Source organism: Polypterus senegalus, chromosome 8 (assembly GCF_016835505.1).
Source record: "Polypterus senegalus isolate Bchr_013 chromosome 8, ASM1683550v1, whole genome shotgun sequence".
In the NCBI taxonomy this organism is placed as follows: domain Eukaryota; kingdom Metazoa; phylum Chordata; class Cladistia; order Polypteriformes; family Polypteridae; genus Polypterus; species Polypterus senegalus.
In genome coordinates this window covers 111,323,451-111,340,144 of record NC_053161.1, presented here as the reverse complement: position 1 = coordinate 111,340,144, position 16,694 = coordinate 111,323,451, and the positions used below count along the sequence as shown (strand labels likewise).

At 33.4% G+C, this 16,694-nt stretch overlaps 1 protein-coding gene across 11 annotated transcripts in view; it reads right to left on the bottom strand.

The window, feature by feature from the left end:
- The window catches only part of sbf1 (SET binding factor 1), a 256,856-nt gene that overhangs the window by 111,018 nt on the left and 129,144 nt on the right, over positions 1–16,694 (bottom strand). For all 11 annotated transcript variants that reach the window (XM_039761603.1, XM_039761608.1, XM_039761606.1 and 8 more), the window contains 8 exons: positions 15,483–15,588; positions 9,567–9,699; positions 8,888–8,996; positions 8,147–8,260; positions 5,805–5,882; positions 4,871–4,984; positions 2,259–2,387; positions 1,815–1,913 (listed from right to left, as the gene is read on the bottom strand). In XM_039761603.1, the coding sequence (XP_039617537.1) occupies positions 1,815–1,913; positions 2,259–2,387; positions 4,871–4,984; positions 5,805–5,882; positions 8,147–8,260; positions 8,888–8,996; positions 9,567–9,699; positions 15,483–15,588 (882 nt within the window). The remainder of the gene's footprint in view (positions 1–1,814; positions 1,914–2,258; positions 2,388–4,870; positions 4,985–5,804; positions 5,883–8,146; positions 8,261–8,887; positions 8,997–9,566; positions 9,700–15,482; positions 15,589–16,694) is intronic.

Sequence of the window (16,694 nt, the reverse complement as noted above, 5' to 3'; positions counted from 1 at the left end):
GATGTTTGGCGTGGTACCTGAGGGTTGTTCCTTTCTTACTGCATCAATAAACAGCTCGTCCTCCTGTTTATCTGAGACATCACACACTGCATGCACGGGTTTACCTTTCCCAGTCTTGCTAAGGCAGCTCACGTGAGCTGCTCGGAGTACATGCTTCGAAGCTTCTCAGCTGTGCTTGTGCTATCTTGTGCGGTCTTGTGATGTCCACGGCTTTATTTAATGTTAGCTCAGACCCGGCACTTAAAAGTTTCTCTCTCTTGTGCCAAACACTATTGTATCCCTGACCATCTCATCTTCGTTTGCATAAGCACAGTCCTTCACCAGCAATTTTAACTCCGCTACAAAGTGATGAAAAGTCTTGTTTATACCCTGCGTTCCTATTCGTTTGCATAAGCACAGTCCTTCACCAGCAATTTTAACTCCGTTACAGCAATTTTAACTGTGTTACAAAATGATCAAAAGCCTCGTTTATACCCTGTGTCTTCTCATTAAACTTGTATCTCGCGAATATCGTATTCATCGTAGGCATGACAAACGCCAGTGGCAGCCTGTCTATGAACTTAATTTAAACTTAAGGTTTACACCGTGCTTTGTTTCCGCAGTAGCTGCACTTATGAATATGCTTGTATACGTCACTCGCTTCATATTCTTTTGCTGCCTTCTCAATTGCGTAATGTGTTTTTTGAACAGGTTTCATTCATCGAAGTGATCACTACCCAAATCGGTACTCGTGAATCTAAGATGTTTAACAGGCATTCCCGGTATTAAGTTGTGGATTTGCCTGCGAATATTTAGCGGCAGCGTATCTATGAACGTAATTTAAACTTAAGCTTTACACCTTGCTTTCGTATTGATATGTGTACAAAGGCTTGTTCAGCGTCAGAGGGTTTCCGCAGTAGCTGCACTTATGAATATGCTAAGCACAGTCCTTCACCCGCGAATATTTAGCAGCAGCGTGTCTCCCTGACCATCTCATCTTCGTTTGCATAAGCACAGTCCTTCACCCGTGAATATTTACCTTATATGGGCAGGCACTCAATTACGTGGGAGGCATGATGATGCGGGATGCAACTCCGCCTCACACGGCGACCGCGCTGCAGGCTATGCCGTATATATGGACGTAAGTAGGTTCCAGTTATGACTGTTATGCATTGAATTTCGAAATGAAGCCTGCCTAACTTTTGTAAGTAAGCTGTAAGGAATGAGCCTGCCAAATTTTAGCCTTCCACCTACACGGGAAGTTGGAGAATTAGTGATGTGTCAGTCAGTGAGAGCTTTGCCTTTTATTAGTATAGATATATCATTAAAGCTACATGTCCCTTATTGACTTACTGACAGACTGGCAAGAAATTCTTGACTACTTGCTAACAACCTAAGGAAAAACAGTTTTCACTAAGAGAGAACAGTCTTTATGGCCTCAAGGATAAGAAAAATCAAGTCTCACCGAGAAGTTAATTCAGTCATCAAAAATAAATAAATAATTTAGGTGAGAAAATCAACAATAGTCAGAAAGCAAGACTTGTGTTAGTCCATGAAAGTTGCAGAAGAGCTCAGATGATATATGCCTAACTGCAAGTTGGTGGCACTAGTTCAAATCAAGTCTGCATCCACCTTTTTGTCTTGATCCTAGTTATGTTTTGTATACAAAAATAAATGAAGAAAAATTATCAAAACAACCTCCTGCCTTTTAACATTACCTCTTTAAAAAAATATTGTCCCACATTATTTTTAAAAGTTATACATTTTCACACCTTTCAGTTCATTATGTTAAAAATGTGCATTTAATCATGTTACTCTTGTGAAGTATGACATACATTTTTAAACAGATGTTCCGCCAGCTCTTTGATGTGCTTCAGTATTTTACAGGGATGTCCTTCTTCCATTTTGATACGTTCCATATCATTTGCCATAAGCTTTGAAGAAAAAAAAGGGAAAAAGCACAAATTACCATTTTTTTCTTATATAGAAAAATATTTAAATTCATAGTTCTTGAATAAAAAAATATTATTAACGTAAAATGATTGCTAAGTTGTAATATTAGTACAAGCACAAATATGGAACACTGAAATATTTCTACAGTAAAACAACAATGCATTTACTTTTTTTGGTGGAAATTTTAAACTAAAGCTAGAATATGATGTGATTTTTTTGCTACAGGAGAAGTGGAGAAACAGTGAGGATTATTTTGCACTGTGTAAACAGACTGTCAAAATGTATTTAATTTAGGTTAACTAAAAATAAATTACAATTTTTCTTACGTCATCAAAAAGGTCTGTTGCTCTGTAAGGGGGTCCTCTTTCAGATACAAATCCAGCAAATGCCATTCCATCCAAGACTTTATTAAGAAAGTCATCTTCAGTCATTGATCCTTGCCCCAAAAATGCTGCCTAGTTTAAAACCAATAAACAAGCTTTCAAAAAATTACTGAGATACATTTATTTATTTTTTCCAATTTGAATAATCATAATTGTATTTTACTAAGACAGCTCCTTTATAGGCAATGTTTAAATTTAAGCACGATATTTCAAAATCCACTGATTTTATTTTTTAAATTATATACTAATGGCATTTTCATTCAATTACTGATACTAAAGGAAATCATGAAAAGCTGTGTTTACTTATCATAATTTCAGTTACTTGCAGTCATATGCAGGTTTGCTTTTGCACAGTATATGAGCTGTCCAGTCTGTCAGTCTGTCACATCTTATCTTGACCTCTCTGGCTTTCTTTAACTGTAATTTCTCAATGGCATTTCAGGCATGGGAATTTCTAGCTGGAAGCACTTTTATATCTTTTTAAGCCTTTCAATGCTTTGTAAGCATGAACTAGTATAATTTTCAGTTTGCTTTAATTTCAGCTGCTTTAGAAAAGCCCATGGCTATTGAGTGTTGCACAACTTCTGAAGCATATTAGGCTAAGGAATTGTCATCAGCTGACAATTCCTAATGACAATTCTTGACCAAAGTAACAAATTAGCAGCTAAGCCAGACCAGACTAATGACCTAACAAGTTCTGACATATTACAACTGAAAGGGTGCCCAAACCATGCAACATTTACTCTATTTATTTTTAATACATTTTTTTGTTCATCAAATAAATCTTAACTGTACATTAACATTTACATTAAAATGCCATTGTTTTAGTTTGCTGTTGGAGTTGCATTTTTAAATTGTTACTTTAAATATTTAGAAAATGTGCAATTTGGCCAGGGATGTCCAAATTTCTGCATGGAACTGTACACACATTGTACATTTGGCCAATAGTTGTTAAAAGCTCAGTAAATGATTTTTTTTTAAATCATAATATAATTGAAGCATTTGTTCAGTTACTTAGAAACATCATATTACTAGTAAGACAAAGTATGGCTTTGTTAGTTTTGCTATCTTGTAAGAAATTGTTAATTTTGTTTGAAACAGCTTTCTTTTGTAATTTGCTTGTGATGTGTTATGTTGATTGAACTGTTGTACCTATGTCAAAATGTTACAAACATGCATATTTATTTAAAATACACATGGGACAACAATAAAAGGGATACTATACAGAATAAGCACCAGACACTGTCAAGAATGCATTAAATACTATGTAGGCACTATTTATTAAAATGTTACATTTAATATAATTGTTATTATGTTACTTTGATAATGTTGCCGTGCCTCTGTTTTGAGCATTGATTTTCAAGGGTGGTTTAATATTGTATAGATAGATTAGATAGATAGATTAGATACTTTATTAATCCCAAGGGGAAATTCACAACAACAACAACAATGACATCAGATTCTAGTCATGTAGGCCAATGATGATATAGAACATGTTACCATAGATGATGAATCAGAGCTGATAAATATCCAATGCAATTAGAAAGATTTTTATTAACTGAAAAAGGATCTTTAAAGAAAACACTTAAATGGTGAAAAATTGGGACATTAGGTGGAAAAATAGTAACTGGAGGAATTGTTACCACAATCCAAACTATTTGTTTAAATAAACATGACTTGAATATGTTACTGAAAGCTTTGTTCTTTCAAATATTTTTCTGACACTGACATCACCCTGTGGAAGATTTATTTTTACCATTTTTGTAACTACAGAAAAAGTGCTTTAACCATTTCTGTTGTAATTATAGGGAAATGCTGTGATACCAATGGAATATACTTTTAACTTACTTACTTGCTTGTGGTCTTAGTCCTAAACTAAATGGTAAATAATGTAAGTATTATATAAAAAATCCCTTTAGTAGTTACCTGTTCTTTTAACACTGAAAGTTACAAGAAAAGTAACTTGCTAGATTCTCATTCTTATTTAGCTAAATTAAGCCAGAAGTCTACCTTTTGGAAAAAAGACAAAGGAAACCAGGTGGGTAATCATCATATTTAGAAGGTAAAATAGAATTTCAGATATTTTGTGGTATTGTGTTGTAATGTAAGAATATGAAAAATGGATAGAAAGGAAATTTTCTTGTGATATAATGTTTCTGATCTTGTAAAATACTGACAGCTGAAACAAGTGTCATTTAATTTCTGTCTTTTCACACATATGTTTTAAGACAAGCACAAACACACTGTGTTTTTAAATTAGAGACTGACTTAAAGGACATAATGCAATAATAATAATAATAATATAAAAAGTCAGAAAGCATCAAAAGCATGTTTTCAGGTAAATTAAAAAAAAACATTCTCCATTTAAGGACTAATGAATTAAAAATAGTAATTATTTCAGGCACAAAGAATTGCACTCTTTTTTTGTTTTTTTTAAATAATGATATTTAAATTTGCATGATGTTTTACTATACAAAATTGTTAATATTTTTTAACTTTATAAAACCTTTAAAGATTATGTGCAAAAATGAAAAATATAAATAGATAAAACTTACCTTATGAAATCTAATTACAGGTTCAGGATGGATGCGAATAATATGCAAACACCAACGATATCCCTGAAACAACTGTGCAAAGAGCCAGAGAAAAACAGCACGGATTTCTTTGTCCTGCAACAATCGTTTGAATAAATGAAATAGAAAGAACAGTTTAATAAACAACATATACTTAAGCAACTAAAACAGAAAACCAGTCACTTGTAAGGAGTTTGACAAAGATGATTTTTAAATAGCTTAAATGATAAACTATTAAACAAACAAATGACACTATTTTTAACTAACTTGTTAAACTGTGATAAACTATTTTTCTATTTTTATATACAGTATATAACTATATCTACATTTATATATACACATACACACATACTGTATATTGATCTCTACCTTTATATTAACCCTCTTACTATAGTAATTACTAAAGCAATTCAATAAATATTTACATAAAGATTTAGCGTAAGATATACATTTTTACAAAACACAAAAAAAAGAAAAAAAAAATTACCATTATTACTTATTATTTGTTTCACGCCATTGTCCAAGGCTATTAATAATATTTGTGAGATACAATTGGTTACATTTCTGCTGTTTTTTTAATTGATGCACAAGCAGGTGAGTGACCTCTTCAATGTCACACAGTGTCAGTAGTGGGATTTGAACCCACAATCTTAGGGTATGAGTTCCAAAGCCTTAATCACTACATCACACTGCCATACTCCAAAAATTAAAAAACATATTAACACTGGTCTATTTTATATATTATTATGCCTTAAATTTGGACATGTTTTGTTATATGTATTAGAAAACATTACAGGTTAGCATTTTTCTCTTTATTAAATAACACATTTTCTTCATAAATGTTAGTTAATATACATGAATTAAACATTTGAACAAATTCCTATATAAATAGTGAGTGAAAATTAATAAATATTACCTGAATTTTAAGGGCTGATGATTGTATTGAAGTGGGTGGAAAGGCATGGTCAGCATACTGCAATTCAGGATCCATTACCTAAAACATATATATAATTCTAATGATCTATAAGCTTAAAATGTGAAAAGACACAAACGATACAGAAGGAAAAAATCCATTATGTCAACCATCCATTTGGTAATCCATTTATCCAGTTGCAGGCTGTGGGATGCCACTGCTTATTTTTGCAGCACTGGCCTGGCTGCATGCTGGGAACCAATCCAGGAAGAGAAATCAGTAAAAAGAAGGGGACACTAATTTACAAACCTATACCGGTTCAATAATACCAATTAATCAATCTTGCATCCAGAGATGCTACAGAATGCTAGCTCAGAAGCAAAATCCCCAATTGAGGCTGTCTCCAACTCCTTAAACAATCCCTGTTTTAGGATTGTTTCAACACTCTCCTAACCTATTTTCATCACAGTAAGCACAGCGAAAAACAATGACTGTATTAAAATATCTACATTAAATGTTGTTTTATTTCATATCTCAGCCATAAGGGGAGATAAGTTCAATGAGGCATAATATTGCTTTCTCAGATGGTGGAACAAGTTTGTGTTACACAGCCAACAGTCAAAGGTAAGGTGAGCATACAGCTAAGCCCATAAGTAATTTGATAGAGAAATAATTTTGACTCTGTACTTCACCACTAAAGCAATCATTATGTGATTGAAATGTAGACTTTCAGCTTTAAATATAAGGGGTTTACCTAAAATATTGTATGAGCCATTTAGGAATGACAGCCATCTTTCTGCACAACACCCAACTGTATATCTAATTGGATATCACTGTGTCAACAGACTCCATGGTAGGTTGACCCTTGACTTGGGAAATGAGGATTTTGTGTGGAAATAATTTGGTGGAATGTAAATTATTTGCTGAAAACGCAGGTTGTGATGATTGGTTTGTTTTTGTCACTGTTGCCTATATAAAAAAGGCAATAAATATTCATTATATAGTCTGTTTAAGAAAGTGCACTGTCACAAGGCATTCAGCATTTTATTTTCAAAGGTGCTTTCTAGCTGTAGTATACGTGTGTTATCTGATGACTTATGAGACGCCATCTTATTTAAGATCAAGGGGTTGTAGGAATGAAATGTCTGCCCTTAATGCAAAATAAAATCTCTCAATCTTAAGAATAAAAGTGAAATATTTTGTTTAGGTCTGTTGCTATTTCTATGCTTACTCAATTTCTGGTTTGGCCCAAAATAAGAAAGTTTGCTGTCTCTTTCTTAATTTTATTTATTATTTAAAATTATTGTGGAATCAATGTTTTTTCCCCAAATTGCTTCCTTCCTTCCACACATCTATATTAACTAGAACCTTTGGGAGTAATTTTCTTCAAAAAGTGAAATGAAAATTAAAAATTAAAAAATGAAAATGTTATTTTTTTTGCAATTACATTTTCAAAGTCTACACGCAAGAATCCTGTAAAAATTAAAAATAAATTGAAATAACACCATTTGCAATTTCATCTTCAGCCTGTACAAAATGAAGCAGCAATAATGAGAAGTAAAATGCAAATAAGTACTGGTACCACCTGCTGCTCAAATTAGCCTTTATTATGTCATAGTTTACATTTATTTACACTGAAGTTTATCTATCAGTTCATTTTATTTACAAACAAAACTTTAGACAAACTGGAATCAATTTTCTGACTATTCTAGAAAGTATTGCATATAATATTCCAAAAATATACAGTAATTCCAAAATATGCTTGAATAGGTGCAAAAATATTTTTGAATTGCATTATTTTCATATTGTTGTTTCATATTATCTTTATATTTGTATGTGTATGTGATCAGAAAATTGTTTCTATGAAATTACCTTCATTGTGACAAGTCAATTAGACTCTTTACTGTTATAACTTTATAAAAGAAGGTGATAAAAGTAAAAAGCAATTACTACTGTATTTCATTACTTTTCAAAATAAGGTGATAAGAGATTCATACTAAGGAGGCTGGATCTTTTTGATAATAGCACTAACAATTACACCACTGTACTACCTTGTATCACTGAAATAATTTAGTAAAACTGTTCTGGAAAAATTCAGTTTTCAACCACTCACCCCAAAAAAAGATTAGTAACAAGTAAGATACTTTCTTTTGTTCAGTTCTAATTACAGATTATCTGTGATGTGTTATTTTTTTGGATCTCCAATTTACTTCTACTGAATTTACTGCTTGTTTTTTTTTTTTACTATAACAAAAGTAAGTAACATTGACAACTGCTAATGACATAACTTAAAACTTTACCAATTTCACAGAGGTTATCTTTAAAATTAGTATTATTTTACTTGCCATTGACAAGACAGTCTTAGTCTGATGTAAGAGTGGCTCAGGCAACAGAGACACATGGACACACTCCGGCACTGTCACTGTTCCTCCATCTAGATCTGCTATAATTACATCCAACTAGGTAAGAAAAACAAAAAATAAGACAAATTATAAACAATACTAATACTTAATACTTAAATCACTAAAAGCAAACAAGCAAAATAAAGTGGGTTTATTAAGATGAATCAGTCAGTAATAGTGCCTGTACACTTTTAGGTTGTGGAGATCAAATGCCTATCATAGCAAAACTGGGTGCAAGACAGAAAGTAAACCTAGATGGGGCACCTGTTTATTTGTAGCAAACACACACTCATTCACACTTGGCCAATTTACAGCTACCAATTAACCTAACATACACACACTTTTTTCATGCTGATTGACAGAAAAAAAACATCTAGACTTAGCTGTAAACCTCACAAGCAGTGTTTCCAGACATGGAATGTGAACCTGAACACTAAATTTTATATAAAGTGACACTCACATCTGCTAAATAGTGTAGTTCTTTTCACTTAAAAGTACTTTAATCAGCTTTAAATTAACAATTTAGAGATTCTTACAAAACAAATAAACAGTTCTTACAATGGTAAAACAGTGCTAAGATCAGTGTGTACCAAAGAATAGCTTTAATAGGGTTAACAAAACTGAGGATATTAAACTCTGACTTGTCTGGAAGACTGCTGCAAAAAGCAAAAAAAAAAAAATCACCAGTTCTTGTGTTTCTGAACGGAAAAAAGAATTCACTCCAATGATGAATGGTGTTGGAGAGCTGAGAACTTCTAAAAGTTTTCCTGGTAGGATTGGAACATATGTGAAACTACAAAAGAGGAAACATGTCAAAGGCTTAATAAGAGTACCAGAACTTCACACGTTTGAATTGCTCAGTATAGTAATTAGATTTTTGAATAAATAGCATAAAACAGTTAATTCTCCTAAATATCTTTTCCAAGAACATTATCGGAAGGCTTCTGTTTGGGTTTATTTTACCTAATTATCATGGAGGATTTCACAATAAACAGATATTTTGAAGACTACTAAATAAAAATTAGGAATACATGTAATACTATACTAAAGACACTTGAAAGACCTAATTAATTATTCTCTAATTTTGATTCCCTAATCAGATTTCACTCATAAGTGTAATTGGTTTCAAGTCTGCTTTAGGTTTAGAAGGAGCAGTCTTCTTTAAAAATGGGTTTTAAAGGCAATTAATGTAAAGAATAAAACAATATTACAAAAGTATAATAGTAAACTTTTAAAAAATATCTCTTACTAAAACATATCAAAATTTGATGACTTACACGTTATTAAAGAATGAAAAAACACAAATAAAATACATATTACATAAACATAAATATACAAATACATATGTAACATACAGACATACCTGTATTTTAGTGGGAACAGTATTGAAAGAATACCTCTACACGCATCAGAAAGACGTTGATAACTACTTGACAAAAACAGAATTTTTTGTTCTGTGAGAGCAGCACAAAACAGGTATAGCACGTTCAAAATCCCTAAGGAAAAAAAAGGTTTATCAATATAAAAATCACACATGAGCTATTTACTTGTGTAAAATCTCCTTTATGATATTCTTTTTTAACTTGTTACTGTGTATTTTATTTCTTTTTTGAAAGACCCTGTGTTAATGTGCTCTGTGAAAGGCTCTTTAATAACTATTCCATACTACTGTAAAGTTATTAAACTGTTTCAAGACATGCATCTGGTATAAATACCCAAATTGCCATTGTTCAAAGAATGAAACTTTGATATACAAAAAATAAGTTTACAGCTAAACAAGACTTCAACACTTTAGTGGTTTAAAATGATAAAATTTCTATTTCAATAATACATGCATTCTTTAATAATTTTCATCACTCTATGCTTACCACTTAACATGAGCCTACTGAAAATTAAAATGGATGTTCATGCATGCATTAACCAGATTTCAATAATGATCCCTCCGCAGGTTCACCTTCGGAAAACTTGTTGACTTTTATCTCCTATACAGTCAGTTTGATCATCTCCTAGGGCTCTGCTAAAGCCTGTGAAGGACAATGACAGTGCTGATTCGTATACCTCAGTAAGCCATCCAATCAGTAGTGAACAAACAGCAGGGACTCAGTGCGAACTTAAGACTAGCACTTACTGGGAATTCCTCATTTGTGAGGAACAATTGCAAGCCCTGGCCCGAGTGGGGTTCAAAAACGTACCCAAACCACTCAGTGCTGGGTAACCAAATGTTGATCCATTCAGTGCAGCACACGTGAAGTCACCAACAATCTAAGGACATTACAGATCTGTTATTGTTGCTGTGTGATAGGCCTTGCAAAACTGTTTTTTGACTGTGCATAGCCAGGAATAGGCACGAGTAGACTGCAGTTGTCTCAAAATGGGTTGTACTTTTAAAGAAGCGGATAAGGAAATCCATAGTAAGGTTTTACTGTATTAAGCAAAATAAAGGTCATATTTAAAGCGATACGGCAAGCATACATAACATTTACACTGCGAATGCTATAGCATTACTTACAGTGAGAGGAAGAGTGGATGACATCAAAAACAATGGACAATATGATCATTCAAGCTGGATGTGGCTCAAATGACGGCAGCACAGTTAATTCAGTTTTATAAATTTTTAATTTATACTTTTTTTTTATCATTATCAAAAAACAGATGGAGGTGTCAGGTAATGTCTTCTGATGAGCAAAAGATCATCTGTGCCATGGAAGGTACATGCGATTATTGCTAATTGGAAATTGAATATATGACAATACCTAATATGCTATATGTGTTGGGCAAGTAAAACTACAACTGCTGGAAAAATGTATCAAAAATAAAATGCAAAACAGCTCATATTAAATATTACTGGCCAAACACTTTTTTTTAATACATTCTTTTCCTCACTTTGGATGCCAAAACAGTTATGCCTCCAACTTCTGTGACCAACTCTAGTTCTTTCCTTTCTTATTCAATTCACATAAATCAAATAAAGTTTAATTCTTCCACTTCTGCAATATCTTCCTATCTGCAGATTACAATTCTTTTCTCACATACTACGTTTAAAATTCCTGTTCTGTTCATACTTTTCTGCTTCCAGTCAAAATCCTTTCACACCACTACATTTTGTAGCATCTATGTCCTAGGTTTATAAAGCATAAGAACACAGTCTAGACCCACTTCCACACAATTTAACTATACTTGAATTGAAAACAGGTCTTTAACCAAATATTTATGTATATAAAATTGATAGTGTCTGCATAACATTGTTAAAAATTGCAATATCAGGAATCACATTTGCAGAAAAGGTGAAAATATAATTTTAGATAAATATATTGAGTTAAACTTAAAAAAATGTTCATGTAATGCTACAGTATTTAGGTACACTGCCAAAAGTATGCATTGCAATTCCAAACCAATTACATTATATAGCTAATGATTAACAATACATAATTATTCATTAGGATCTTGTCTTTAAATGTAAAAAATACCAGGAAATTTAAAAGTATATAAAATTACACGGTTTGCTTCCCGGGTCCTCCCTGCATGGAGTTTGCATGTTCTCCCCATGTCTGCGTGGGTTTCTTCCGGGTACTCTGGGTTCTTCCCACAGTCCAAAGACATGCAGGTTAGGTGCATTGATGATTCAAAATTGTCCCTAGTGCGTGGGTGGGTGTGCGTGTGCCCTGCCCAGGGTTTGTTTCCTGCCTTGCGCCCTGTGTTGGCTGGGATTGGCTCCAGCAGACCCTCGTGACCCTGTGGTTAGGATATAGTGGTTTGGATAATGGATGGATGGATATAATTACACATTACTCAAATGCTACTTGACCAGAGGATACTTCAAAGCTAAAGCTACTACAGGGGGAATTAAACGTAAATGTTTTGTAGAAAATTACATCACTTTTTAGCTCATTAGACCAGCATTTAAAATATAAAAGGAAAACTTTTATATTTTATAAGATGCCTTCTTTATATTTTTTAAAGTAAAACTTACAGAGATGTGTTGGCAATGTGAAGAAATCTTTGTTTCCAAAAACAAAAAAGTACACACTCATGTTCTCTCTAATGTCTGGTCAACAGTGCTATGCAGCTGAGCCCATGCAACCTTCCATTTTATCGAATCTTAAAATTTGTAGATACTGTTATGGTACATATCTCACTATTTTTTTTTACATTTGTTTGTGGTTAGTGTGGATTAGGGATGTCACAATACCAAAATTTAAGTATTTTATACCAATACCGAAGAAATTAAATTTCACAATACTCAATACTTTTCAATACCATTGCAAAAACAGAAATTCCATTCCCCCACTTTTTATTAAAGGTACCTTCATTATCAAAGTGAACAATATTGTGCCTTTTTTGTAACAAAATATAAAATACATAAATACTAATAACACTTATTTGGCTGATGCCTTTATCCAAGGTGACTTACAACATCTGAGATACAACTGGTTCCATATCTTTTTTTTAATGGAGCACAGAAACACAAAGTGGTCATACAGTGTCACTAGCAGGATTTAAATCCACAACCTTAGAGCTAAATGTTAGAAGCCTTAATCTCTATGCCACACTGCCACAGTAGTGACAGCAGCTTTGAAGTACTTGTATACGCATCAACAGGTTACCCAACTCTCATTTCATTTAATTAGTATTGGCATTCATAAACATCAAAATACAATTCTGGGATAGAAATTTAATGTGTGATGGACATGTGGATCCCCCCCAGTGTAACAAAAATTGGGAGAAATTTTATAATCTTGAAAGGATTTCAGTAAAGGGTTTATAAAGGATAATATCAACATAGATAACCTAATTTATCTTACCATGGACACAATCAAATGAGTGAATTCCAAAACTATTTAGGATATTTCAACTTAAACTGTTTAAAACGTTTTGTAACAGCATACTTCTTAAAATTTGGCTTGCCAGAAAATCACTCTGTTACTTTGTAACACCTGATATTGTAAGATTTATACTTTCATCATTAGCTAACAGAACAGATAAACTGATTCAAATTTCAAAATGTCACAAGAGTTTTAATTTTCCAAATCTATTTCTCCTTTTATTATTTTGTTTTTTACACTTGTCCCAACTTTACTTTCCAGTGTGAAATCAAGCTTGTCAGCTTTACATTAATCCATTGTTTCAAAACTCCTGTAAAACACTCTTTGATGAGCTGTTTTTAAAGTATCTTATATGAATGATCTCTTTATAATTGCTTATTTCTGTACTAATCCAGAAGTAGAATATTAACTGAACCTACAGTTTAGTTGGTTGACTGTGTTACACTAATCTACATACCTTTCAAATATATGACATATGTGCTTTCACTATGTATATCACATTTTGGGGAGTATATGAATGGACATTAGTTTGGCTTCAAACCCCAAATGAATGACACAAATTTAACATTTGCATAGTCATATCTAGCAATGAAGTGTGTCGTTTTGTCATTCCTACTAACTGGCATAATTGCAGTGCTTTGAAGAGCTAAACAAATCTTATTTTGGCATTAAGAATTGGAGCAGTTTGTTTCATCGCCTTGAATTTTACTTGCTATAGCTGTTCCAATTGCCATTGCACACAGTCATACATATATGCACAGTGCATGTTTCCTTGCGGGCAGCACGGTGGCACAGTGGTAACGCTGCAGCCTCGCAGTAAGGAGACCTGGGTTTGCTTCCCAGGTCCTCCCTGATTGGAGTTTGCATGTTCTCCCCGTGTCTGCGTGGGATTCCTCCGGAAGCTCCAGTTTCCTTCCACAGGCCAAAGACATGCAGGTTAGGTGCATTGCCGATCCTAAAGTGTCCCTAGTGTGTGCTTGGCGTGTGAGTGTATGTGTCCTGTGGTGGGCTGGCACCCTGCCTGGGATTTGTTCCTACCTTGCGCCCTTTGTTGGCTGGGACTGGCTCCAGCAGACCCCTGTGACCCTTGTTAGGATGTAGTGGGTTGAAAAATGGATGGATGTTTCCTCGCCAGTACAGGATGCTTGTGATGTTTTCTCATGACTGCTAACTATATAAACTGTTTAAAAAATAGATAGATGTCTAAAAGCACACATGTGGATGAGTTTGACATAACCTGAGAATGTTTGTTCCGTTTAGGGTCCTTATAGGTCTTGGTAAAAGTAATTCATTATGCCATCATTTTGTCTCCTCTCTAACACCATGACATTACAGGTTGAAAGGATTAAAACACATATCTGATCAGTCACTTCATTATGCTCACAAAGCATGCATGAAGCTATTTATGAACTGACTGCATAATGGGATAATATTGGTAATACCAAAAGCCTGTGTTTGTTTTGTTTTCAGTATCAGCTCTTTTGACATCCCTAGTATAAATATTGTCACAATCCAACTGGAAATAAAACAACTAGGCCAACTGAAAAAGGTTAAAAAAATCTAAGGGTACTCTCTGAGTTTGGTAATTACTACTTATAAAAATAAAAAGACTTGTTAACCCAACCTTAAAACACTCAGTTTTAAACAACATCGAAACTCCGTTACTCATAAAGTTTCACAACTGCAAAATTGATTAAAATGGGTGTTTTGGAGTTCTAAAAACTATTTTGTGGGGTTGAGAGAAAAGGGGATTACTCCTTTAGGGGTTTGCCACTGTACAACCCTGGACTGGTGTATTTCTCAGAAAAGATATGAGATGAAAATAAAATGGGTAAAACTGTATTTTGGAAATTCAACATGGTTAACAACAACCCATGATGAGATAAAAAGGCATTCTCATATCCAAATTAGTTGAGAAAAAAAAATGCTGTACTCGCGGTCTTACATGATATTCTGCTTTAGCCAGTCCAAAACTTTGCCCAAGACGATGGTGGTCCTCATATTATCCCCAGTGCACTCTTGATGCCTGCTGGAAACTGTAGACCCCACATTGAAACTGATTTTGGAATTGCCAACTACTTCCCCAACCCTCATTAGAACACTTCTCTCTAATACACCATATATAACTATACAGTATTTTAAGTTGAACAAATAGCAAACCATATGTAAAATTTGGTGAAAAATAGATTCAGCCATTTTTGCATAATTGGAAAGCAGACAACCTAACAGATTATGATTTTATTTCTAGAGATTTTAAGGTCTGTAGGTGTAAAGACTTTGAGGTTATTACTACATTTTTTTCCTGTATCTTAACCTTATTTCCTTAATGAATACAGTACAAAATAAAAAAAAAATGTCAAGTATAATTAGTGGCAAGTAAACATCATCTTGATTATAAAACTATTTTTTATTTTTTGGGAAAAAAAAAACTATTAAACACAAACAAAGTGACTTACCTAATTGTCTAAACAGAAGTGCTACACTACACCCACTCACAGGCAGTGAATCATTTACTGGTGTCTGGATCACTTGACGGTCGCCAGCTCCTAAAGTTATTGTTCTCTAGAAGGGGAAAAAATCTGTTTATATTTCCAAATTCAAAGTTTTACAAGTATACAAATGCCTCTTCTCCACAAAACTGTATACTAGGAAGACACTGAAAAACTACATATCATACATACTGTAACAGCAAATGGCTTTCCTTTTCAGTTTTGGCTCATTCACCTCCACTTGTGTACAACAGTTATATTTGACAATTACATCTAATCTAATCATTCATTTTCAGTACATTTATTGTCCAATTTAATAGCATGTGCAGACAGGGGGTATTCCAGCAATAAAGGACAAAAGGCAGGAATCAAACTTGAAAAATATGTTAGTCCACCACTGAGGACATGCAAGCACACACACACACACTTACTCTTTACAGGGCCAACTTACAGCTGCCTATTACCTCAACAACCACATCACTGATATGTTTACACAAACCCAAAGTATACATATAAGAATCTAAGAAAACAAGGAGAAAATACAAACTGAACTCATAAAGTTGAGTTTGAATCACCTTATCTACAGTAGTGTTAACCACTGTATCACTATGTTTCCATCTAATACCTAAAGAAAACAAAACTTCAAAAATGACCAGTTATTAATTGCACTTCTCAGGCACAATCACTAGCATTTTGTGAATATAAAACTGTTAGGTTAGTTTTCGTAAAATTCAGATTTAGCCAGTCTGCATAGGTTTAATTAAATATCAATGTAAAAGCGAATGTGAATGGAGCTAATAGTATAACTTTATAAACTGCCTAAAACAGAAGGCATGTATTTTAAATGTGATTTGAATAAGACCAGTGATGGAGCAGAACATACAGAAAGCAAACCAAAATACCGAAGACTTAAGCCTCAATGGCCATTCTTGCAGTGTTGCTTTACATGTCTTGAAACAATGAACAGACCAGCATCTAACAATCTCAGGTGTTTTACAGGTTGATACAAGGCAAGCAAGAATGGTAAGGAATATGGAGTTCTGGAATTAACAACAATGTAAGACAGTAGCAAAGTTTTGAAAAAATAGAATACTGTGTAGAAGCTAGTGTGATTGAGTGAGTTATGTGGTACTGTGCTTCCCTTAATGAACAGCATACTATTCCTGAAAGAGACAAAAA